Source organism: Pelobates fuscus, chromosome 8, assembly GCF_036172605.1.
Source record: "Pelobates fuscus isolate aPelFus1 chromosome 8, aPelFus1.pri, whole genome shotgun sequence".
Classification (NCBI taxonomy): domain Eukaryota; kingdom Metazoa; phylum Chordata; class Amphibia; order Anura; family Pelobatidae; genus Pelobates; species Pelobates fuscus.
In genome coordinates, this window is record NC_086324.1 from 8,750,102 (window position 1) to 8,774,459 (window position 24,358).

Consider the following 24,358-nt stretch of genomic DNA (forward strand, 5'->3'; position numbering starts at 1 on the left):
AAGACGCAAAATAAATCAAAACTGTAAAACAGTCAGAAATGGAAAGAAATCCAGGGGTTGATGCAGATCACCGCAAGATGATTTCAGTGTAGTCCAAGCACAGCAATAATCACAGAACGAAAAGGAAACAGAATCCAGACGATTCAAGATGTGAACCCCGATTTCCCAGAAGCGCAGTTTAAGCAAAATTTTGTGCGAGCGATACAATATATGGATACTAGACCGCCACGGACAGATCCATATTGGAAAGACTTAATCACTGAAACTTAGTGAAGCACTGGGCCACCAAAATCGGAAAACCCATCACCAGAGGACGCAAATCACCAAATTATTTTACATAGCAGAATGATTCAGATCACATTTGATTTAGAAGAAAAAGCAGCGCAGCAGCAAGTGGGGAGATCACCACGTAGATTGTTAATAAGCACGATACAAAACCCATTACATTTAACCTATGTATTGCATTACACACAGTTTTTTGTTTATATATATAGGGTGAAAATCTTAACATTTTATCTAACACTCCGGCACGTGCAGTTATATATAAAATATGTAACCGAACTGTCAGGGCCTTGGCTTTGTGTGGCATACACCTTGCTTTCATAGCAGAACAAATGTTAAAAAAATTCTTAAGAATTAGATCAGATCAAGAACTTGGTTATTATATGGCGGTGGTTTATTCTACCCTTTTAAAAAATTATTTTGTCCAATAATTGGTTTATTTACAGTAAATGCAAGGCCAATTAGGCTAATGCATCATCAGTAGAATATGTCCAACTTTTGAATGGTGGTAGGTTCAAATCAGTGCAGGGATGAATCAGCCCGTAATCCTTCCGAGGTAGATAAAAGGAGTACCATTAAATTGGGTAATAGTAACATCCCCAGGACGTACTTGGAAACCAGAGTAATCTGGTTAAATACATTGATATCATCATTATTAAAAACAAATCACAATTTTCATCAAATGTGATCTGAAAGGAAATGGCCGCCACCGTCACTTTTATTTTTGCGGTTACTATTCTTTAGGATATAATTGCAAGTGCCGAAAAACTGTTCTCAGGACACTCAGGATTTACGGACTAAACTGAGAAATGCACATTTAAAACAATGATCTCAGTGCAGACGTCTCCTAAAACCTGCATTGTCCTTGTTAATATTCCACAATAACCAGACAATTTTATAATAGGAAACAATGAAATGAACTGAGCTGAAATATAGCTTAAGAATCTCTATTTAACCGACCTGCCACACATTACCATTCGATTCAAATGGGTTTAGTGTGAGGGGTGACAAAAAAAAAAAAAAAACATTTCCACATACAAAGGCTACAAGGGAAATGCATGTTGTAGGTCAACATAGCAGATTTAAACAGCAAAGTTAGAGAACTTTGTTCTAAAATTAGGATTATTCTTTCACATCTACAAAATGTTAAATAAACTCCATTTTGACAGATTTCTCCCATAACCTGAGCCTCACAATCCTGAGCCTTAACACTCAGACCTGGAATCTTCGATATATAAAAAGGCTCATGTTAGTTGCCAGGAACCATAAGATTTTGGGAAGATTCTACATAAACAGGTCTATGAAGGATGTTTTATAAATGTATTTTTAGTAAATGTTGTCAGATACACCATCTTTCTGTCTTCATATTAAAAGGCAGCACTGGCCTGTACCCTCTGCAGGATTGCAACCAATTGGTTAATTACAGAGGAATTCCTGGGTGTGTGCAGTGGGTGGGCTGGCTGTTGAAATATTTCAATGTAGACAGGGTGGAACTGATAACCCCAGGGAGGGAGAGAATTTGGATAATAATCGTGTTATTACAATCTTATAGACAAACCATTTCTTCTCTCCCTGGCCAGCTCCGGGGCTCCTGGGAAGGTTCTCGATTTCCACCAACACTGGCCCTGAAGGTATATTGCTGACGACAGGAAGGGTTGGCTTCCCTGTCCAAACCTGGTGAATAAAATAAATGGGTCAATATGGGGCTGACAAAAAGGGGAAAATATCCCTCCCCCCTAAAATAATCTAGATTTAAAACCCCAAATTATCATGAAGATATGCCTTAAATAAAGAAGGTTCCTTAAAGGCACCTGAACCACCATAGCTCAATGTAATGATTATGCGGTCTAAAAGCCCGTCCCTGCAGACTCAGCAGTGTAAACTCTGCCTTTTCTAAGGAAAGCCCATATTTACAATGCTGCAAAGATTACAGGACCAACGTTTGACGTGTCCACACTCTGCATTAAAGGGGCACTGTAGGCACCCAGCTCATTGAAGTGGTCTGGGTGCTGTGTCCCGTTTGCACTTAGTGCTACAATGTAAAACATTGCAGTTCTAGAGAACTTTTAAACAGTACCTTGTCCTCCACAATTCACATTTCTCACAGAGTTATTTACAATTTCAGCCACATACGGAGACATATTAGACACAGTTTCACTATCACAGAATAAGGAAACCCTCAGCCCATGTGTAATAGGAACAGATTATATTGAACGTACTTGCTGAGATCCATTGGTTTGGGATGCAGGATCGCTACGGGTACTGCAAGTAAAACACAAGAAAACACGTTATATTTACTATCATTTCTTTGTGGCCCTAATTATTATTGTTAATGAATCAGTCATTTGTGAACTATTCCTATACATGCAGAGATTAGCAAGCAAATGGAAACACTAACTGGGAACGTGCTAATTGTGTAATAAAAGACTTTCAAATGACTAATAATTATTAATCTGTCACATCACTTTAACAGAACTTACTGTGGCTGTTCGAGTTTTGCGGCCTGCGCTGTAAATAAAAGAAAAGGGTATGTGATTAATAAACTGCTCAGAACTCCCCCAGTCACTCTGGCCATGGTTTCAGTAAACGTTGAATTGTAGTAAAATAAAAACTGAAGAGCAAAATTTAAACAAATATAGCAATCAGAGACTAAAGTAGAGTTACGCAATTTTACCAATTTGCTGTAAAAGCCACAATTTTATAATTTGGGGTTTATTTAATTTATATCAAATGTGTAGAATTTCTATAACATCCAAAAATAGACAAAATATGACTAAAAATCCCATAGCAAAACTGTCTGTTGGCGGTCCAACTCCTTTTTTTGTAATAGGTTTTATAGTGTGTCAGGAAATATTCTTCTTTAATACGGCAGAGGGATTTAGATAGATTGGGGGACTGGGCGCTCAAATGGCAGATTCAATTAAATTTAATAAAAAAAAAAATTAAAAAAAAAAAAAAAAAAAAAAAAAAAGAGAAGAGCTATGCACCTTGGGGTTATGAATGCACTAGCCATTTATACCCTGAAAGGTAGTGAATTAAGGATAACTACACACGAGAAGGATTTGGGAATTGTTATAGACAACAGACTAGGCAGCAATGTGCAATGCCAATCAGCTGTGGCCACTAAGGTATTGTCATGTATAAAAAGAGGCATTAATTCTCAGGATGAGAATATAATTTTGCCTCTTTATAAAAAAATAAATTAAAAAAACAGGGCTATACATAGAACACGCGTTTAGACTGGAAGAAATGAAAGTTAGTCTAATGCAATGGAAAGGGGTTTTTTTTTTTTACAGAAGGAACAATAAGGATGTGGAATTCTCTGCCTGAATAAGTGGTTTTATCAGAGTCTGTACAGATGTTTAAACATCAACTGGATGGATACTTGCAAAAACAGAATATTTAAGGACATCATTTCTAAATTGTGGGGCAATAGCTTCTTGATCCAAGGATTAATCTGACTGTCATCTGGAGTCAAGAAATATTTTTTCCTAGTCTGCTGCAAAATTAGAAGCGCTTCAAACTGGGTTCTTTGCCTTCGTTTGGATCAAAAGCAAAAAACAGATGTGAGAAAGGGTGAACTTGATGGATGCACGTCTCTTTTCAGCCTGTGTAACCAAGTACTGTTCCCCTGTGTCACTCTTTGCTTTGTAAACATTGGAGTGTTGTGGCAGAAACACAAATCACTGTGAAATTAGACACTAGGATTATGAAATAGTTTTAGTATTGTTATAGGTCACAAATACTTTGTGTTCTTAGTGGTATATAATATTGTGGGGGTGACATTGCTTCTGTAGGGAGGGGTAACAGATTGAATAGGTCACAGGGATTGGGGTTAGCAGTTCTTTGTTTAAAGCCTGTGGCCCTGGAGTGTGAAACCTTATTCTCGATATGGCTGTTTGTTAGTACCTCTCGTCTGCATCTGCAGTGTTCGCCGTGAGTAGCGTTTACTTGGTCTACGTTCAAATGTAGATGACCGTCTCGGTTTACTGGACTTTGTGGTTTGATATTCAGTCTTCCCACTTAAAATAAAAATATAAAGACATCAGCACAATTATGGACCCAATGAATCTATAACATCTCTGCTTAACATAGATTGCCTGCGAATGCTCTGAATATCGCCAAATCTAAGCAGTGTACTGAGAAAGCACTGCCATTCTATCCACACCAGACACCTTCCCATTTAATCCACTGCATTTGCTTCATTCAGACAACTAGTTGGCTCTTGGGCGCCAGCTGGACGAAAGAATTCTGACCTGTATCTAAAACGTGATCCAAACCGGATAAACCCAGAGCGACTGGAGCTTTTATGAACTGGGCCACGGAGACGGAAAAAGGCGTGATGTTCTATGGCGCACTTCCATAGGTGCTTGCATGCACGAGGGTGATCCATCTTAAATACAAATGTGTGTTCCTGCTCCTTCCCCTTTAGGAAGAAAAAAAAAAGAGAACAATTTAGTCAGGTACTCACAGACACAAAGAACTCAACTAGCACAACTCGGTACACGGCAGACACACGGCTGGTGACACAGGGTCAGGTATACACAGACACACTAAAATCACCAACATTGTGGAATTATTAGAAACAGACTATATTCTCCCACCACAGTCTGTGTCTACAACATTTTGTGTGTTTCACTTTCTTCAAAGTGATATTTAAAACACATTCCTTATATTAACTCCTTAAATGTCATTTCCGATTGTTAATTGATTGTAGCCAACTCACCTGTTCGTCATCTTCCACTACAACCAGCGTCAGTTTGCTTTTCTTAAAATCCAGCCTGGTGATTTTGGGCCTAAAGAAATAGATGAGAGATATGAAAGTCCATGGCAGGACCACACATTTACACGGACCGCAAAGCTGGAAACATGGGTCTAAAAAGTAACAAGTATATAACTTTACTTACTACATTTAAAACTGCTGCCTGCCCCGTGTGAATTTGGGGTGTATCTGCAATGGCTAGGAGACAACTTCAATGATTTGCTCTTCATTGAATTAACCCCTTCACTATATGTCTGGTTCCATATTACAAAGGTTGCTACCACCTCTCTCAGAATGATATATTTTGTGATACATTATATCAGCAGACCCCTTCCTTCCAGAGTGCTAGGCATCAGTGACAACACTGTTACACCAGCTGGTATTCCAAAGGGAAGAGGTGACCGGGGAGCCGAGGTTTAAAACAAATATTGGGATTTAAAAGAAACAAGTTAAGACCATGTAGATACCATGAAAGGTTTCCAGTGATCTCTCAACATGCTGTACTGCCCCCTGCTGTCCACATGTGGAATTACTACTACCACCAACAGATGCAATTTTGTTCTCTAGAAATTGCCGCCATAGTTTGCAAGATGGGTGCGCACTCAGAAGAGACGATACAGACAGAAATATGAGATAAATTAAATTGTGGGCTTTGTGTGTTTATTGAATATGCAGTGCAGCATTCGGCTGAAATGTAACCATGGAAATACATGAATAAAACCACTCAGCAAGATAATAAGCTTACTTTCTTTTATGATTTGTTTTCTGAATTACCCCAGCTGCAATGGTAAATCTATCCACAGCCTCTCGCAGAAGCGATGATAGCGCCAGTAAAAAGAACCGTGATGCTGTATGTGGCATACGCTGTGATATAAATAACTGGAAGGGGTCAACTTGGAGTTACAGAAATTTAGCAAAAAAGTAAAGCCAGACATACGATGACCTATATACAATGCGTATGTGGTTATGGTAGAAAGTCCTGAAGAGGTTACACTGTATAGCAGATTGCAGCCCTGTGTGTGAACGGATCTTATCAGACTGAGTCTAGGGGGCATACAGGGGAATTTACTACACCGGTAACTGTTTGCTGTTTGGATAAATGTGTCAGAAAATGTAAAAATACCTGGGAAATAACCCACTATTTCCTATTTAGTGAATACATTGGATTTGTCTTTAAATGGGTCTTACCAGAAAAATAATCCGATCTTTGTTTCACCTTCAAAAACCAGAACCCCAGTTGGTGTCAGCCCAAGCTGGTAATCGTTCCCATCTCTGGCCTGTTTGCAGAAAAAAAAAGAAGATTTGAGCACTGAATTTTCAGGGTTAAATGAGGGGTTAAGAATTCCAGTAACCAGCAAATTGCAATGTCAAACTACCGACAACCTTTCATTCCACCCAACAACGCACACCCTGATAAAACCAGCATTACAGTGAACGTATGTATTGTACAGCGCTATACAATATGATGCCATTTAATAGAGGACGATAAAGGGGGAAATAATATTTTTGCCTCCTACAAAATACAGAATTGGTAAATTAATTTTAGAAATGTGTATTGTGGACATATTTGGTCTCTTTCTTATTTTAAATCTGAGCAGGAAATCATTCTCTAACTGGGAATCTTGGGGCTGAACCCAGGAATTTGGCGATTTAGGAAACTCTGCAGTGATATAACGAGAGATATTCTGCCTTTAGCTGGAAGGATCAATCACCAGTCCTGTTCGGGTTTTATTCCACAGACAGGAATCCATTCTCATTACCATCATATAACATAACTCCAGTCAAGGCTACAGTCACTGGCATTACCAGATGTACACATATCAGCAAGTGCTGTTGATTTTGGACATTTTTTTTTGTACCATTTTTACAAAAAAAAAAAAATTTATTAAAAAATAAATTAGGTAAATAATACATAGAATCTAGAAATAACAGTAAACGGACAGGTTTGCTTAACAGAATCTAACCTAAAAAAAAAGTGGCTCTGTGCTGTAGATGCGCAACCCCCAGCTGCGCTTTAAATACTCTGTTCATACAGCTCAATACCACAACTTTCATACCACATGTGGCCGTGCAGTTGGAAGGAAGACCAGAACGAGAGATATCATGGACCATGCTTAAGGTCTTACTTGGCTAAAGCCACGGTTTGGCCCGCGAGGGATGGACCGGCTAAACGCACAGCCCAGCCCAGCTGAAGATCTGCAGATTGATCTATACCAAGAGCTCACAGGATATCTCTGGTTCTATATATGGTCACAGTTGTAACATCTCCATCTTGGAAATGGAAAGTTTACAATAACGAAACAAACTGATTCTACACACAGCAGTCTGAAGGTGTTGCATGAGGACCCACAAACCAACGGTGGCCAACAGGCAGACCTCCTAAAGGCTGACTAAGCATCATTAGTGTTGGTTCTAAAACTGTTGGATAATCTACCAGTGCGTTAATATCACTCACCTTCACAATGTGCATGTCCACTCCATACATCTCCAACCACTTCGCTTTGTTCAAATAATTTGTCTCGGCTTCTCCGGGAGTCTGTCCCCTGGGAGAACAAAAATCACAATGATTTATTAGAACATTGTACAGTGCTGCTGCTTATGTTGGGGCTTTTTAATGCCAGTGATGATTAGAACCAGCAGCTTATCCAGCCAGAGTCATCCTTGGGCATATTGCAGTCTCTCTTAATTTAATACACGTAAGGAACCAGCCACAAATTGACGAGCTTTAAACATTAACATCATATGTATAACTAGAAAACATCAGAATAAACTCTGAGTAAACACTATCCGTCTCTCCCGGGAGCAATCGCATTCAGGTTAATCAGAGAACACACTCACACCAGGCTGTATAAGGTTATAGCTATGCTGCACGGTAGCCAGGCAAGGCTTTTTTTAATGCAGTATATGCTCATATTTGATTGTGTGTAATGTGAGTGGGTAACACGCAGTAGACAGTTTGGAAATCACTTCACATTTATAAAGCACCAACAGAGTGGTGCTGTACATTGGGAGTACACCAGGAGAGGAGGAATAGGTACCCAAATAATGTAACAGAACAAGTGTGTGAATGTGAATCCTGCACAAGGGAACGTGCGATCTGATTGTAACCCCAGGAGAACTGGATAGAATCTCAGGGGGGCACAATCAACAGCCACCACCCCCTTTTTATTCTTGAAGATGTGGCCGTATGTTGGGAAAGCAAGAGACAGGAAGTTACCGGAATTCTTTCCACTTTTCAAACACTGCAAGTTCCATATCTTCAGTCTGCGTCGGCACATACCGGAACTCTGAGACCAGCTCTGGAATATGCTCTGTAGGGTCGTAATCGCCAAGCTCACCTGGATTACAAAGAGGGTACATTGGCAAAAACAAAATATACAAATTATGCACAAAGAAAATAAACATTTTTATATAAAAAACAGATACATTTTTGGATGGAATGGGACACTTTGTTTAGGATTTACTTGCGGTTGTCTGTCTGGAATTATCTAAAAGCCTGATACACATGTTTATGACAAACTGAAAACCAGGCTCAGAATGACAGGCAGACTGCCCCCATGAGAATCCCCTCCTCCCCTTATGGAGAAACAAGTTGCTAAATCCAGCTTAGCTCCAATCTCCTTATCATTGCAGCAGCTGGAGGCGAACATTACTGTCCCATCATAGGGCGCTCACCAAACCTTCACTAGCAGCAGGAAAACACTGCACTATAAGCAGGATCATTAATACACACAGCAGTGCCACAAAGCTCACAGACGGCAGTGTCGCACGCACAGGATATTAACTTGTTAAATGGCATCACAGATAGTGAAACGCAGCACATGGCGTGTTTAGATCTTATATAAACACAGCAGCAAGAAATTCTTAAGATGTACGAGGGAAAACACTTAAATTTTTACCTTAACTACAGAAAAGTACATGCAGGTGTGGACACCGTGGATACTACACATATCGGGTAGACCGACCCTACCACCTGCACCAGCGACCGACGCGGATCCGGAACTTGGGCCGCACCGGGTGACAGAACTGTGAGGGACCTTCTCCGGACCCCGAGGAGGCGTGCGGCTGGATATCGGTGTGGGTTGTGGGGGAGCCGCGTTCCCTATGGCGACTGTAACCTCTCACCCCCTTCCCTCCCCCTCTCCCCACCCTTAGAAACGCCCCGACCCTAGGTCAGGCGCCTAGGATCGGCCAGTCTAGTTGGTAGCTAATTCCTGACAATACAAGGAGAAACATGGAAATATGGGATGTCCATGGGCGCATACTGGGAGGCATAAAGGGCCCTAGACCACACAAGTGGCTGACGGAGGATGGACCCTTGAAATCCACATAGGTACTTCCTCTACACCTTACCGGTCACCAGATAGGGATCTCAAATCTTACAGATATTGAAGCCAGACAGACCGGAGACAGTACATCTAATAATGCCTACTGATAGCGCCGACAATTGAGATCTACATCCTGAGCGGTACCTCCCAATCCCCACATAGTTAAACTAACCAAGACCCCGTACGATTATCCGATAAGCACATAACATGACATATTGATGCTCAATACACTGCTTAATTATCTCAGTATGTTCACAACAAGTCCGACTACTAGGCGGCACACCTGCAACCCATTACACGAGACCTTAGACATGCGTAGTCAGACTACTTGCTTACAGCAACACTCGACAGTCAAGCTTAGCATATACACGTAAATTGGACAGCTGTTACCCTATAGCAGCCTCACGTTCACCGAACCTGTATTGTGATGGGATAACCATGCCATGCCTAGATGTACTATTACTGTACCTGCATTTTTTCTGAATAGCATACCTACTCAGTTATACTGTACGCATGTAAACTACTGTTGGAGCAAACACAGACCAACCCTTATACCATTTCTTGAAACATGGCTTGTGTTGTAGCGATATGCGCATCAAACATAAAATGAGGATGTAACGCGCTGGAAAAGCTATGTTGTAATATTAGACCCCAAATTGTATGGAAAACGTACACTCCATCTTCTTCATTTTGTACCCCATTTCATAAATGTCTCAAAAAAAGATTGACAAAAAATATTTTTTTACCTTAAATATAATAACTTCAGACATTTTGACTGCTACACTAAATGTGAAGACAGCGATCGCTATGGTAGCTCCTCATAGACAGCAACTGCAATAGTAACCACGTACAGACAGCGCCTGCTACAGTATTCACGCAGAGACAGCGATAGATCCCGTGTCTCTATTTACTAACCATGGAGTAAACTCTTACCTTGCAAAGTATAGGCTGCCAGCTGCACCGCAGTGTCAAACGGACATTCTAACCTTAAATAAAATATATATACATATATTAATTATTGGATACTTCTATGTTAAACACCTAAACCCAGAAACAAGAACAGTCTGGATACATATACACAGTGATATACAGGGACCCTGCAGAGGAGTTTCATTCTGTAATCTTTCAAACAACCACATGGTGATAGTGGAATACGGTTTTATTTCAAAAAGTTGGATGTCAGGGTAGTTAATTCTAACGATAGGGTCTATTAAAATAGATTACACAAGAGTGCACTACCGCGTGACGTTTATATAATGGATCTTCTAAGGACTACAGCACCCATGATATGGGGAATTGTAGTCTGTAGAGCAGGGATGCTGGGTTATGCAGTCCCTGCACTAATAGTAGCTAATAAATAATATTGGCACATCTTACTTTCCACTCAGAATGTCTTGTTTCAGTTGTAGAACAAAGAGGTATCTGTGGGAGAAAAGAACAGAATGTTATAAAACGATGTGAAGATTAATAATTCGAACTGGTGCGAGAATCAGAAGAAGGTTGTGCTAAAAGATCAGAGCACAGCAACTTCCAAAGCATGCTGGCGATTTACCCTACTTTTCTTATTAACATCATGTAACTGCAAACGATGCTAGCGAGAAAAACAACTAATACAAAAATAAAAACGAAACTGCTTCTTGAATTATACAACGGGTCGCTCACAAAAATGAGAAAGATATTAGAATACTGTGGTATAAGGAAACTGTGTGCTGGAGACACGTACGGATTATTTTAACAGAATATCTAACAACACGGTCTGAGAAATTGGAGCATATACCATAAGGCAGTTTGGAAAATCTTTTTAACGGGTAGATATGAGGGCGTGCAAGGAGGTAAGACCATCACGCCATATTTGTAGCTTGCTGCATGGCCAGTCAGACAGTTTCCAAAAATACGGTTCTGATTTATATCCATGCTACCAATTCAGATCCTCTGACTCAAATTTTGCAATTCCTTTCTCAGATCTCTACAATGAACCATGATACCAACTCCATTACTAGAATGACTGCGCAAGGATTAGCGTAAAGCTGCAATAATCACAGCGAAGGTTAGATCAGGTCGGGCGCAGACAATCTAATGTCACTATGCTGATGCTGTCTGAACGAACCCTACCTTTAATTACTTATTTTGAACCAAAAGGTGTGCAGGAGAACTGTTAAAACTTTACTTAAATCAGATTAAGTTGGAAAATAAAGAAACACTGTGCTTCTTCCTTTAGCTACGTCTTCTCCTCTAGTCTAGGGTGTGAGGGGGGGTAACTATCGCTTTAAGGCAAATTGAGGCCAAGCCGTCATTGATAATCTAAACCAGACAGAGCAACAGAGTTCACTAAAACCCAGGTCAGGAGAGGCCAGGCTGCCCCCAGCTAGTACCGCAGCTTTTTACTATTCACAAGATATGTATAAACAGATACTGTAATTACATTACACCAATACTTAACCCATTCAGGATGGAAATGAAGATGCTGAACATTCCCAATACTGAGGCATTGATTCAATGCAACTTTATGAGGAGATGCTGATTGGCGGTTTGCTGCACACGCGCAACAGCCTCCCAATGCTTTCCTATGGAAAAGCATTGGATTGGCTGAGATAGGTCAACTGTGATGATCTCAGCCAAAGAGGCGACGTATCACGCAGCGCTGGAATAAAGGTATGTTTAATAGTTTTTTAAAGAGTGCCAAGGGGAATCGGGGACGAAATTGCAATAAAAAAAAAAAAAAAAAAAAAAAAAAAAAGGTAATTTCTTATTTTACCATGCATGAGAGTACAGAGAATCTTGCAGGTACAAGGTTAACATTAGATGTATAGAAACAGTTTGAAACTGCATTTTTAACACGTCTGAATTCCTGACACTACAGTGTTCTTTTAAGTAGAATTTTCAAGTTAAAGGACCACTCTAGGCACCCAGACCACTTCAGCTTAATGAAGTGGTCTGGGTGCCAGGTCCAGCTAGGGTTAACTAATTTTTTTTATAAACATAGCAGTTTCAGAGAAACTGCTATGTTTATCAATTAGTTAAGCCTTCCCCTTTTTCCTCTAGTGGCTGTCTCACTGACAGCCGCTAGAGGCGCTTGCGTGATTCTCACTGTGAAAATCACAGTGAGAGCACGCAAGCGTCCATAGGAAAGCATTATGAATGCTTTCCTATGCGACCGGCTGAATGCGCGCGCAGCTCTTGCCGCGCGTGCGCATTCAGCCGACGGGGAGGATCGGAGGCGGAGAGGAGGAGGAGAGCTCCCTGCCCAGCGCTGGAAAAAGGTAAGTTTTAACCCTTTTCCCCTTTCCAGAGCCGGGCGGGAGGGGGTCCCTGAGGGTGGGGGCACCCTCAGGGCACTCTAGTGCCAGGAAAACGAGTATGCTTTCCTGGCACTAGAGTGGTCCTTTAATTTTACTGGATTCAGAGGTTTTATTTTCTGAAAACCATTACTTGTGATTTCAAAGCAAAGGGCACAAAATACTGCTACAAACGTAACATTTCCTGCATAAAAGGAACATGAAAAAAGAGTGATTTCCTACGGCAGCAATAACAGCACACATAGGATATAGGTCTATAAAAAAAACGTTTCAGAAAAGAGAAACTAAATGTGACATGTAGGAATAAAAACTACAATAAAATGTTATAATTCACACAGTAACTTAACAATAGTCTAAGATGAGAGGTTGTATAGTGGAATCCAGTTGATCCCATCTGCCCTAAATTAACAAGTCTATTATAATTTCTATGCAGTAATAAACTCAGAAAATAGTTAGGATTCCACTGGCAGATACAGGCTGAGAATGGGCAATCAGCAGTATTTGCACCAAGCTTTTCTATTTCTTTACAAAAAACTAAAAAATTGAAAAAAAAGTTACAATGTACAACGATTTTAATTGCAATGGTATATTTTTGAAAGTTCACCAAGTGTAATGTTGTAAAGCAGTTTTGAATAGTTAGCAAAGGGAGCGCTGAACACTAAAGAAGTGTTACGCCTCCTGAAGAGGATCTCTGTAGTGAGACCGCAACGTGCAATAGAACGTACTACCCACAGGTAAGCAGGTGGATTCTGGGAAACACTATTGGTCTTATTGTCAGTGAGCAGCTGCAGTTGTAGTAGCGCTGTACACTTACCGGGTGAGTTCTTCCCGAAGGTTATTGGGTTCGGAGGAGTAGAATTTTACTCTGAGGTGAAGGCAATAAGGGGATCCAACTGCAAGTCAAAGGGAAATTTTTATTTAAGAATTAAAGTTATGCATTTACCTTGAAAACAAGAAAAACTTTTCAATTGTAAATACAAATTATGTTTAATAAAATGCATTTGTCCAGAAATGGCACAACACTGCGTGGTACCCAGAGACTGGTGGAAACCAAGGCCCGGACAAGGTGTGAATCATCGCTGTGAGAAAACGCCACAGCTCATGTAGAAATCTAGAATATATATAATTTATAGCTGAAAAACAACTTCAAAATTAAGTTTTTCATTGAAGAGAATCCAGATGGAATAAAACAAAAAAATAGTTATTACGGGAGCAAAAATCCACTTCTAAACAAAATAAATGGTGGTTTGTGTGATTTGATTTCCTATCGCTAACCAACCAATTTTGCAGTCTGTTATTTTAGCATCCATTTTAAGTTGATGGTATGGCTCACATACCATTCTTGCTAATCTCGCGTGAGGAATGCTGGGATATATTTTTTGCAGACACGGCTCCCTGTCCTTCACTCTGTGTCTCTGTGCAGCACCCCAATTAGAGCAATTACTGGATGCCATCACACTGTCCCCCACAGGGACACTCATTGTGATAAATCTTGATCGAGCACAGCTTCTGGGGTTTCTACTTGGCCAGGAGAACATATGGAGCAAGGGATTATGTCAAGTTCAATGTTTCAGAGACGCACACTGGGCAGACTTGTCACAGCGTGGTCGCTGTCTGTATGCGCACAGATCCTCTTAATTTAACCATTCCAGAGATTGCCCAAGGAGCCGATGATTATCTAAATCTGCCAAGAGAAGCCAATGTATTTTGCAGCCAAAAAATATACAATTCTAGCAGCAAAACAGTCACCAGCAGCGTCTGACTGCGCACATTTAGTGAAAATTTTCACATATACATATTAACTAGAGCAGGAGGTGCCGCCATGTAAACGAGGGAGATTTACTAAAGACTACAAGAAACATCACCCCAGCTGCTTGTTTACTGGAATAGATAGAGAGCTATTATAATGTATTTATATTGGCATTATTTAAATAATCTACGGTAAGTATTTAAAGAACACTGGGCAATCAGAGGTCTCTTAACTAAGTTTAACACAAGAAAGATCTAATAGTAAAAATCAGGTACTTTGTGTTAAAAGACGCTTATATAAAATAATTATAAAAAGATCGAATAGTAGGTCAGCATTTTAAACAGGGACATTATAGAAGGAGTTGGCCCAGTGCCCCTCACTTTTCTTTTTAATGTTTTATGTAGGTAGTGCATAACAAATATAACTCCATCCATAATGTAATAATGTGCTTAGTGGACATTTCTGGGATATGGAGCATCTACAGTGATCTCTTCCCAAAATCACTTGTGGCTCAACCAATCCTGCTGCCTCTGTGGCAGCATTGAACCTTATAATCTCCTGCTGAGCGGTTTTATTGGTTCCCTGGAAGTCTGCGCGCATTTCATTTCTTAGTGAAAGCTTCCAGCACACAGTTGTCTTGAGTCATAAAACCTACGAATTAAGTGGGTAACTTGAGTGGGTAACAGAAACTAGGTAACCCACCCATAACAAACATGAAACTTTATTCTGCAGATAGCAAGTAATAAACACCATGACCACTACACACCTTATTGTGCCAGAAAGAAAAACTAAAATCAGCCATTAATGTGCACCCACATTACTGGACTCATACAGCTAGTGACAATGGTTAGATCAATAAATGATTATTTTTACAGAACATTAATTAGAAAGGAGTAATAAAATCAACATGGACTTTCTTTTTAATACATTTACAGTATTTTTACCAGTCGCTGTGTACACACACACACACACTCACACACACAAAACGTACACCCCAAAAAAACAAAAACAAAACAACTTACTTTTTACTTGTTTTTTGATGCTCTTGGTGTGATCCAACCAATGCTAAAACAAACAGATGTAAATATTATTTAAAAAGATGAATTTGACCAGGCTAAATATTAGCTAAAATCTGAATTTTACATTTGGAATATCTTCTGGGGATTGCCAATTCAAATTGCCACCTGTATGCAAAATACCATCATGTTATTACGTTCTAATACAAGCACAGCCTCGCAGAAAACACATCAGGACATGCACTAGTAAACACAGTCTCTTCAATATTCAGCGGTGTATACCGGACAGTAATTTCACTGCCAGGCTGCACAAGCTGAGCTGTATTCTTAATTAAGGGTCTATTACGGCAAAACCAGAACCACAAATAACTGAAATTGTTACTATTGCTACTAAAGCAGACCGCTGCCTGCAAAACGTGTGTGTACATGCTATTTAATATCACGGAGATCAAAACCAGAAAGAAACAGTTAACATTTACAAACATGAGTTTCACTAAGGGCCAATGTGCACGAAAAGATAGACATACCACTTGCAGCAAACGAATTAACCTTCACCTGATTTAATAAAGTAGATTTGTTTCCTACACGGGTTTCTCTCAAAGAAACCATTAAACAGTAAGAATGCAGAGGGAAACAAGTAATCTTTTAACGCAGTTCTTGATTTAGAAGATTTGAAACCTTTCTAAATGACGAGCAGTCAGTAATAAAGGCAATCATGTTGGGTTTTCACCAACGAGAACTTGGCAGTATCAGCAGGCGGCCAGGTTCCTGCTGAGTTCAATGCAAATGATCTAAATTTGTTACAATTCCATTTCGGACTCCGTTCACATGCAAATTCCATATGCACCTGACCCAGCATGCTTTGCAATCTGCCCCATAATCCTCTGCAATAGTGCCTGGTGGCGAATATATTCACAGAAAATGTACAGACAGCTATAACAGTATGAACTAATACAGAGGGGTTTTTAGTTCTCGGCTTGCCTATACATTGGCTAAGACAGTGCATTGGTAACATAACTGAATTAACAGGATTGTCCTGTTATTCCAGACAAAGTCTCTTTAACCCTTAAAGGGCTGGTTAAATCCCCCATTAATGTACAGCTGTATAACTTTCTCACTAACATGATAGATCTATAAAATTCTGCACACAAGGCAAGATGTGGGCCTTTTAAAACAATATTTATTTATTTCAAACATCTTGGAGTAACCCTTCGCATGCAGCGACTGATAAATAGAGGCAGACATGTCGGAGAGACATATGGTCCAGTATTAAGATTCTTTCGTTCTCCGCAGACAGAGGCTGATGGGGCAGGGGTGGGTGAGGAACTAGCTGTGCCTGGCTCGGAGACCGCTCAGCCTCCAGTCTGGAATGTGGAGGAGAATGAAAGAAAACAGACTCTGGGATGAACAAAAAAACACAGCTCTAACTTCTCAGTGACAGCTCCCCCTCCCCAAACAGCCTTCACCTTCCACATGTGGCCCCTCTCCCCCTGCTTCTGCTGTGAGACGGGCCCCTGGCACAGACATGACAAACAGGCTGGCACAGCAGCTATAAGGGGAATATACTTTGTTAAGTTCTGCCACTGCCAGGACAATCCATGCTTAAGTTTCTTAAGGGGTGGCAGGAAGCAATGTAACTGGTCCTTAAGGGGTTAAAGAACACATCAAACCAACAAGCACCAGATCTAGTTATAGTGGGTGGGTGGGTGCAATGGCAGTGATGAGGTGTGGAATCCCCCACAACTTACAGGCACTTGCGCGGAATCCATGAACTGCAGGCCGAAGTAGTCCTTCTCGATCAGGTCCAAGTGGTACATGATCTGATCAAACAGCTCCTGCCCTTTCGCCTTTTTCTGGAAAAAAAAAAAAAATCAACAGGTTTACATCCGGCATTCACATAAACGAAGCCATAGACGGTCTATGGAATTTATTTACTAAATTGTGCATTACAGAATAAAATAAGGGAACAAACTCTGAGATTTAGCTTTTTTCCTTCAGACTTTTTGTCCCACCGTTTGTTATTTACTGAATAATGTTATTAGTTTGTGAAAATGCTATAAAACATTTATCCGCCCATTACCTAGGTGCGCCAGTTTGTATCCAATGATCACTGTTTGGTGTAATCGTACTTTAACAACTGTACCTATTGCAATTATTTCAGGGTTTATTCACTGAACAGTGAGCTGAATTTTTTTAATTAAAATAAAAGAGGTAAAATGTATGTTAAGATAGCTGATAACTCCGTTACTGTCACAGCATGGATATTTTAAAGTCTGATTTTCAATTCACGGTTCAGTAAATTAACCATTTACTTCACGCAGATACATTAGCAATTCTAATCTATCCAGCCATCAAAAAGTATCATGTTAATAGCGAGTTCTCTAAACTGTAAATTTGTTTGAGTAGGGTCCTTGTCAACATAGTTCCTGTAACATTTTGTAATGGTCTCATTTATAGTTAAATTTCTCCCCTTTTTATAATATTGTAAAGCGCTGGGGAATAAGTTGGCACTCTATAAATGCCAAAAATAATTATAAGTAAGAAGTAGCTGTGTGTGATTTGTTTACCCCATTTATCAATTACCTGAGGGAGTGTGTTTGTGAGGGGGGGGTTCATCAACTCGCATACCCATCAAATTTAGGTGGGGATTTTGATTGGCCAGTTATATAAATGCAGCCTAGGCAAGGGAGATTTTTATTGGCCCTTAAACCAACGAACTTTAAATTGCCCTATACACCAACAAACCATAGGCAGGAGAAATAATACCTGCCCCCATATACAGAGGCTCCCGCACAGTGCCAGCTGTAAACCACTCAAGGATAATATTCTGTATTTAATTCTGAAAAGATATTTGGATTTGGGCAGCTATACGATTTCAAAATGTGTAATATTGCAAGATTTTCTGGGCAGTGTCCTCAGCCACCTATTGTTCCTGTAACATTTTGTAATTGTCCATTTGTTAAATGTCACCCTTTATAATATTGGAAAGTGCTGCAGAATAAGTAGGCGCTATATAAATGCTGATCTTTACATTTTATTATATACAAAATATATTATGATGTTGAACACATTTTATACGTTAAAGAATTATAAATCTCTATGGAAATGGTTGAGCAAGGTTAATTCCTGGTTTAAGATAACTAGAAGGCGGACACAGAGGACTAAAGTCCCAATGTTAAGTGGTCACATGCGGCAGACAGCGAGATACCCCTCCCCATCCCCCATTCCAAGCATTAGAGCTGGGTAAATATTTATCTTGGTCAATTGTGCTTGGATGGGATAGAGGAATTCCTGCAGCAATCCGCACTCTCAGTCTTCACTCTCTGCAGAACAATGTCTGTTTCAGGGCAGTGCTCATTAGCCCAACAAAGAGGCTTTTTAAGGCAGCCAAAAATCACAGAAATCAGCCCATCTCCATTTACTGGGGTCTGAGCAGCGATTCCAAGAGCACAGAGGATTCTGGGAACGCATGTCCTCTGCAGTAAAATATTGTAATTTCTCTGGGGTGAGGCGCAGATCTAAGCAAACGGGAGAGTTCATTGCCAAGTCTTGTAGGGTACTTCACCTCGATAAGGGATCTCTAAGGAATGCAACCAGCTGTGTATCAAGAGGATAAAGGCCAACATTAAACCCTCCACTGCTTACATTAGATCTGCTGTCTTAGTACAGTTCTATCACACCTGACACTTTCATCAAATTTCAACAAGTACAGACATTCTAGAGGGAGGCATTCTAATATCTAAAATGTGGCCATTTATCACCCTGTAAACAAACCCCAAACGTCTGTTTGCATTAAATACTTCGATGTTTTGGCATCCAGTTACAAACATGCCAGATTATCCATAAAGAAAGTCAATGAACATTGTGAGAACTACAATATCCAACTTTCTATGTTTTACGCAATATTCAGAACTATCTTACTTACGGATAACATTGATACGAGAAAATAAAACATGTTGGAAGAACAGAATGTGCCATGACACTGCAAATACACAAGGTCACGCAGGGAATCATGACAAACTGTAAATGTGCGTAGAGGGTGTTGTTATCACCTAAAAACACCAGCAGCTTATTCCGTAGAGATATTCAGAGGGTTAAACCATTAGCAGCAACAAATCTAAAGTGACCAAAGGAAGAGGAGGTGAGGGGTCTGATGTGGCAAAGTACGGCACTGATCCCCTGCAAACCACCAGATATAATCTCTATGAAATACGACCATTGACTCGTATTGGAATCACTGACATTCCAACTCAGTGAAAATTTACCAATTTGGGACTACTTTACCTCGTGCCTTTTTCCTACACCTGACAAAAGACAATCTTTGTCAAGTCCCCAGTCTATTGGTGAGGGGGTGGAGGGGGACCTTGCAAGATCCTCCATACATATCAGTTTTGTACTCTTGCCTGGCTGAGAGAACAGCATTGATATTGGCTCCTGACCGATGAGCTGCTAGGGGCTGATGATAATCCACCAGACGGACATCATGCCAGCAGTTGTGATGGAAAATTTCAGGTAAGTAAAACACGTACCTTTCCTTGCACCCCGGGGCCATCACAATGCAAGCAGTGATAGAGCCACTTTAACAGACTAAACAGGATTGGAAGATTGTTACACTGTGAGCGCAATCCTAGTGTGATTTTAAATAATAGTTCAAAAACACAGAGCGAAACGCAACGATTCTATTTAGAGCTTATTCTGTGAACCCCTAATTGTACAGAATGGAGCAGGGAAATCATACCTTTCCACTAAATATAGGAACTGGAAAATGTGTCCAACCACTAGTTTTCTAATTTTGTGATTTTGATCTAAAGGTGGAAATGCTTTGTCTCATTCTTCACAATTCCCAGATTTGTAAATAGTGAAATTCCATTTCCTGAATGAAGTCTGTGAGCCACAATGTTTGATCTGTACTGGAGAAGATATGGCCGCGTATAGAGAACATTCATTAATAAACCTTTTAGCCTTGATAGGTGAACAATCTAAGGATTTATATCTCACGTAACGATGGCAAGCTTGAATAAAGACAAGGGGAAACTTTACGACGTAACAAAAAAAATTCCCACGAAATTCCAGACACCGAGAACCACGTTGTCAAGGAGCTGCGTACCGTCATGTGTAGGGGCAAATGTGTGCAATATCAGGACAAAAGGAGGTTCGTTCACTAAATTGGGAAGTGTGCAATGGAAGTCAAAATAGCTAGGCTGATAAAACCAGATAAACTGAATAAAATGCTTCAATGTATTATTATATTTTAATCCAACCTCACTCCCCCCAAAAGAGAACGCAGAAAATAGATGGATAAATTAAAAATGCCATATTTACATGAGGTTCAGGCTTTAGCTTTTAATTGTAATATATACAAACAAAATAGAACTGTTAAAGAAACACAGTCTTTGTAAAGGTCAATGGCCCATCCTTCCATCCCAGAGATGATATTTCCAGTTATTAACACGGATTGGAAAGGTTGATCAAAGTACATAAAAGACCACCAGGTAACTGTGTATTCACACAATTTGCTGCGGTCAGTCACATGTAGAGTGCTAGCCAGAGGAAGTGCGTACAGAACAGCGAGCGTTAAATGGAAACATAGGGAGTAACACAAAAAAAAAACAACAACAAAAAACGAATTGTTGCACTAAATCTTCCAAATCTAAATTAATTAAATGGAAGAAGGGACTGAAATAGACAACAATGAGTTTGTCACTGTGTACACAAATCAGTCTGTGCCGAGAAACATCTCTGGGAGATTTAGAAGGGAAATAATGATCACATTTGACATATCTAGCAACAAAATAGAAAATAAATAAAATTAACCTTCTTAAAAGGGACATACCAGACACAACATCACACTACGCATTTTCTATATTTAGGCTCAAATAATTAGCTGTATTTTTTGTATTGCCAGTTTCGTACAGTTTTTTGTTTTGTTTTGTTTGTCATGTGCTATGGTTGAGAAAAGACTGAATGCTCTGATAAAAGCCAACAGGCTTTATTCATCTAGGGTTTAATCTTCTGTATTTGTGCCCCTTGCCCTAATTGAGACCATTTTAGCTGTGTGAAATATTGAGGTTTTATGGAGTTGGAACGGTTGGAGCAGAGTGTGATCTGTCTAGAGTCACACGGCCATTATTAGTAACACACTTGGTGTGCAGGGTAACTAATCGAGTCCAGAACCCATTATATGTACCTGATGACCCCATCAAATCTCACAATTTCACTTAGACATGCGCATGTTAGTTGTCATTTTAAAATTATCTTCATGTTAAAAAAAATGTAAATATTTATAACTGCTGGATAAAACTCTCCTTCTTTCTCCTTCACAAGAAATTACTTTCAAGATTAAAATCAACTGGGACTTCTGATCCGCAAATCCAAAATCCTTTTAAAATAGAAATGTCTTCACTACAAATTGGGAGGATTTTGAATTTGGAGCTTTACAAACCGTCCAATAAAACACACACAACGCGTTTCTATTACACAAAGAGTCCTGAAAATAAAGACTGCTGGTCTTGGCTCAGCAGATAAGATGGACTGCCCCCACCCCCTCTGGCAGACAATGAGAGAATGAAGGGATTTAGCAGGAGATACATTGTTACAGAGGAAGATTCTCCCTTTAACTCTTCGTTAGTGGACACCTTGAAGCTGTACGCACACTGTACGCACACTATGTGAACTAAACACTCTCCCTGAAAGAGACTGCAGGACTGGAGGGAGCTGGAAGGACAGTCAACGGTTTTCATTTTTATTCATTTATTTATTTATTTCCTGTATTTGTAACATTTCATTCAACGGCCCTGGATTGTTAGACACAAATAAATGTTTCTAATAAAGAATTCAGATTATCTACAAACCCAGTGAGATGAAAGGATTTTCTGTGCATACAATACACAAAGATCAACCAGTGGGGAAAAAAACAAACAAACAGAAAATAAAACAAAAAAATGCTCCGTTATTGCGGCAAAGTATTTTCAGATTGGTAGTAAAAAATTATAAGATTATAAATAGATTATAAGGAGACATAAAAGTGAAATGCACTATGATTGCAAGTCTACTGGGCCAATACGAACAGCCCAACCCAGTGATTCTTTAAAGGGACACGATAGTCACCTGAACAACTTTAGCTTAATGAAGCAGTTTTGGTGTATAGAACATGCCCCTGCAGCCTCACTGCTCAAGCCTCTGCCATTTAGGAGTTAAATCCCTTTGTTTATGAACCCTAGTCACACCTCCCTGCATGTGACTTGCACAGCCTTCCACAAACACTTCCTGTAAAGAGAGCCCTATTTAGGATTTCTTTATTGCAAGTTCTGTTTAATTAAAGGAACACTATAGTCACCTAAATTACTTTAGCTAAATAAAGCAGTTTTAGTGTATAGATCATTCCCCTGCAATTTCACTGCTCAATTCACTGTCATTTAGGAGTTAAATCACTTTGTTTCTGTTTATGCAGCCCTAGCCACACCTCCCCTGGCTATGATTGACAGAGCCTGCATGAAAAAAAAACTGGTTTCACTTTCAAACAGATGTAATTTACCTTAAATAATTGTATCTCAATCTCTAAATTGAACTTTAGTCACATACAGGAGGCTCTTGCAGGGTCTAGCAAGCTATCAACATAGCAGGGGATAAGAAAATCTTAATTAAACAGAACTTGCAATAAAGAAAGCCTAAATAGGGCTCTCTTTACAGGAAGTGTTTATGGAAGGCTGTGCAAGTCACATGCAGGGAGGTGTGACTAGGGTTCATAAACAAAGGGATTTAACTCCTAAATGGCAGAGGATTGAGCAGTGAGGCTGCAGGGGCATGTTCTATACACCAAAACTGCTTCATTAAGCTAAAGTTGTTCAGGTGACTATAGTGTCCCTTTAAGATTTTCTTACCCCCTGCTATGTTAATAGCTTGCTAGACCCTGCAAGAGCCTCCTGTATGTGATTAAAGTTCAATTTAGAGATTGAGATACAATTATTTAAGGTAAATTACATCGGTTTGAAAGGGAAACCAGTTTTTTTTTCATGCAGGCTCTGTCAATCATAGCCAGGGGAGGTGTGGCTAGGGCTGCATAAACAGAAACAAAGTGATTTAACTCCTAAATTACCATGAAATTGCAGGGGAATGATCTATACACTAAAACTGCTTTATTTAGCTAAAGTAATTTAGGTTACTATAGTGTTCCTTTAACTGGGTCTACCCCAAGATGTCATTAGAGGGGACACTGCTATGTGTAGGAAGAATCCAGTGTCTCCTTCCCAATTCTCTTGCAGCCCTGCCTGTGTCTCTTTTGCAACTGTATTTACATAAACCCTGCTGATTATATATTAACCAACCATCACATGGATGACTGGCTGTCACACAGTATGTGCAATAACTCCAGACACTGTCTGCTGAATTGCACTCAAAGGGAACGTTTCCCAAAGGTGCAGGGAAGAAGCACAACGTCTTACAAAAATGCTCTTTTGCATGGATAAAGGAAATGATTTAATGGCTCCCCACCCTTTTAACCACAGGCTAATATTTATACGCACACCAATATAAATAAATAAAGTGGGAGAGGGGTGCCTCTACTTGTTCTTATTTGGTTAATTAAATAAGATATATAATTAAAAATTAATGTAAGACATGCAGCACTTTTTCTTTTTTTAATCTGGGTGTTAAAGGGACAATATAGAGTCAGGAACGCAAATGTGTATTCCTGACTGTATAGTGTTAAAAACACCATTTAGCCCCCTGCCCCACTTAAATACAGTAAGATTTTTTTTTATGTCTCCTTATAATCTATTTAACCTTATTTCCAATGCAGCACGGGTCCGCTAGCACTGGCCCAGCCTTAATTCAACTCCTTGGCTGACATGACATCATCCCATAGGAAAGCATTGGATTGGCTGAGATCGTCAATTCTGATTATCTCAGCTAAGAAGGCAGGACAG

At 39.8% G+C, this 24,358-nt stretch overlaps 1 protein-coding gene across 4 annotated transcripts in view; it reads right to left on the bottom strand.

Annotated features, from left to right (window-relative positions):
- EPB41L5 (erythrocyte membrane protein band 4.1 like 5) overlaps positions 1-24,358 on the bottom strand; it is a 46,902-nt gene that overhangs the window by 14,685 nt on the left and 7,859 nt on the right. For all 4 annotated transcript variants that reach the window (XM_063429229.1, XM_063429230.1, XM_063429228.1 and 1 more), the window contains exons 3-16: positions 17,183-17,287; positions 15,441-15,483; positions 13,483-13,561; positions 10,750-10,794; positions 10,306-10,358; positions 8,262-8,382; positions 7,500-7,587; positions 6,233-6,321; positions 5,009-5,078; positions 4,539-4,708; positions 4,192-4,304; positions 2,763-2,790; positions 2,502-2,544; positions 1,841-1,956 (exon numbers count right to left, since the gene is read on the bottom strand). In XM_063429229.1, the coding sequence (XP_063285299.1) occupies positions 1,841-1,956; positions 2,502-2,544; positions 2,763-2,790; positions 4,192-4,304; positions 4,539-4,708; positions 5,009-5,078; positions 6,233-6,321; positions 7,500-7,587; positions 8,262-8,382; positions 10,306-10,358; positions 10,750-10,794; positions 13,483-13,561; positions 15,441-15,483; positions 17,183-17,287 (1,163 nt within the window). The remainder of the gene's footprint in view (positions 1-1,840; positions 1,957-2,501; positions 2,545-2,762; positions 2,791-4,191; positions 4,305-4,538; positions 4,709-5,008; positions 5,079-6,232; positions 6,322-7,499; positions 7,588-8,261; positions 8,383-10,305; positions 10,359-10,749; positions 10,795-13,482; positions 13,562-15,440; positions 15,484-17,182; positions 17,288-24,358) is intronic.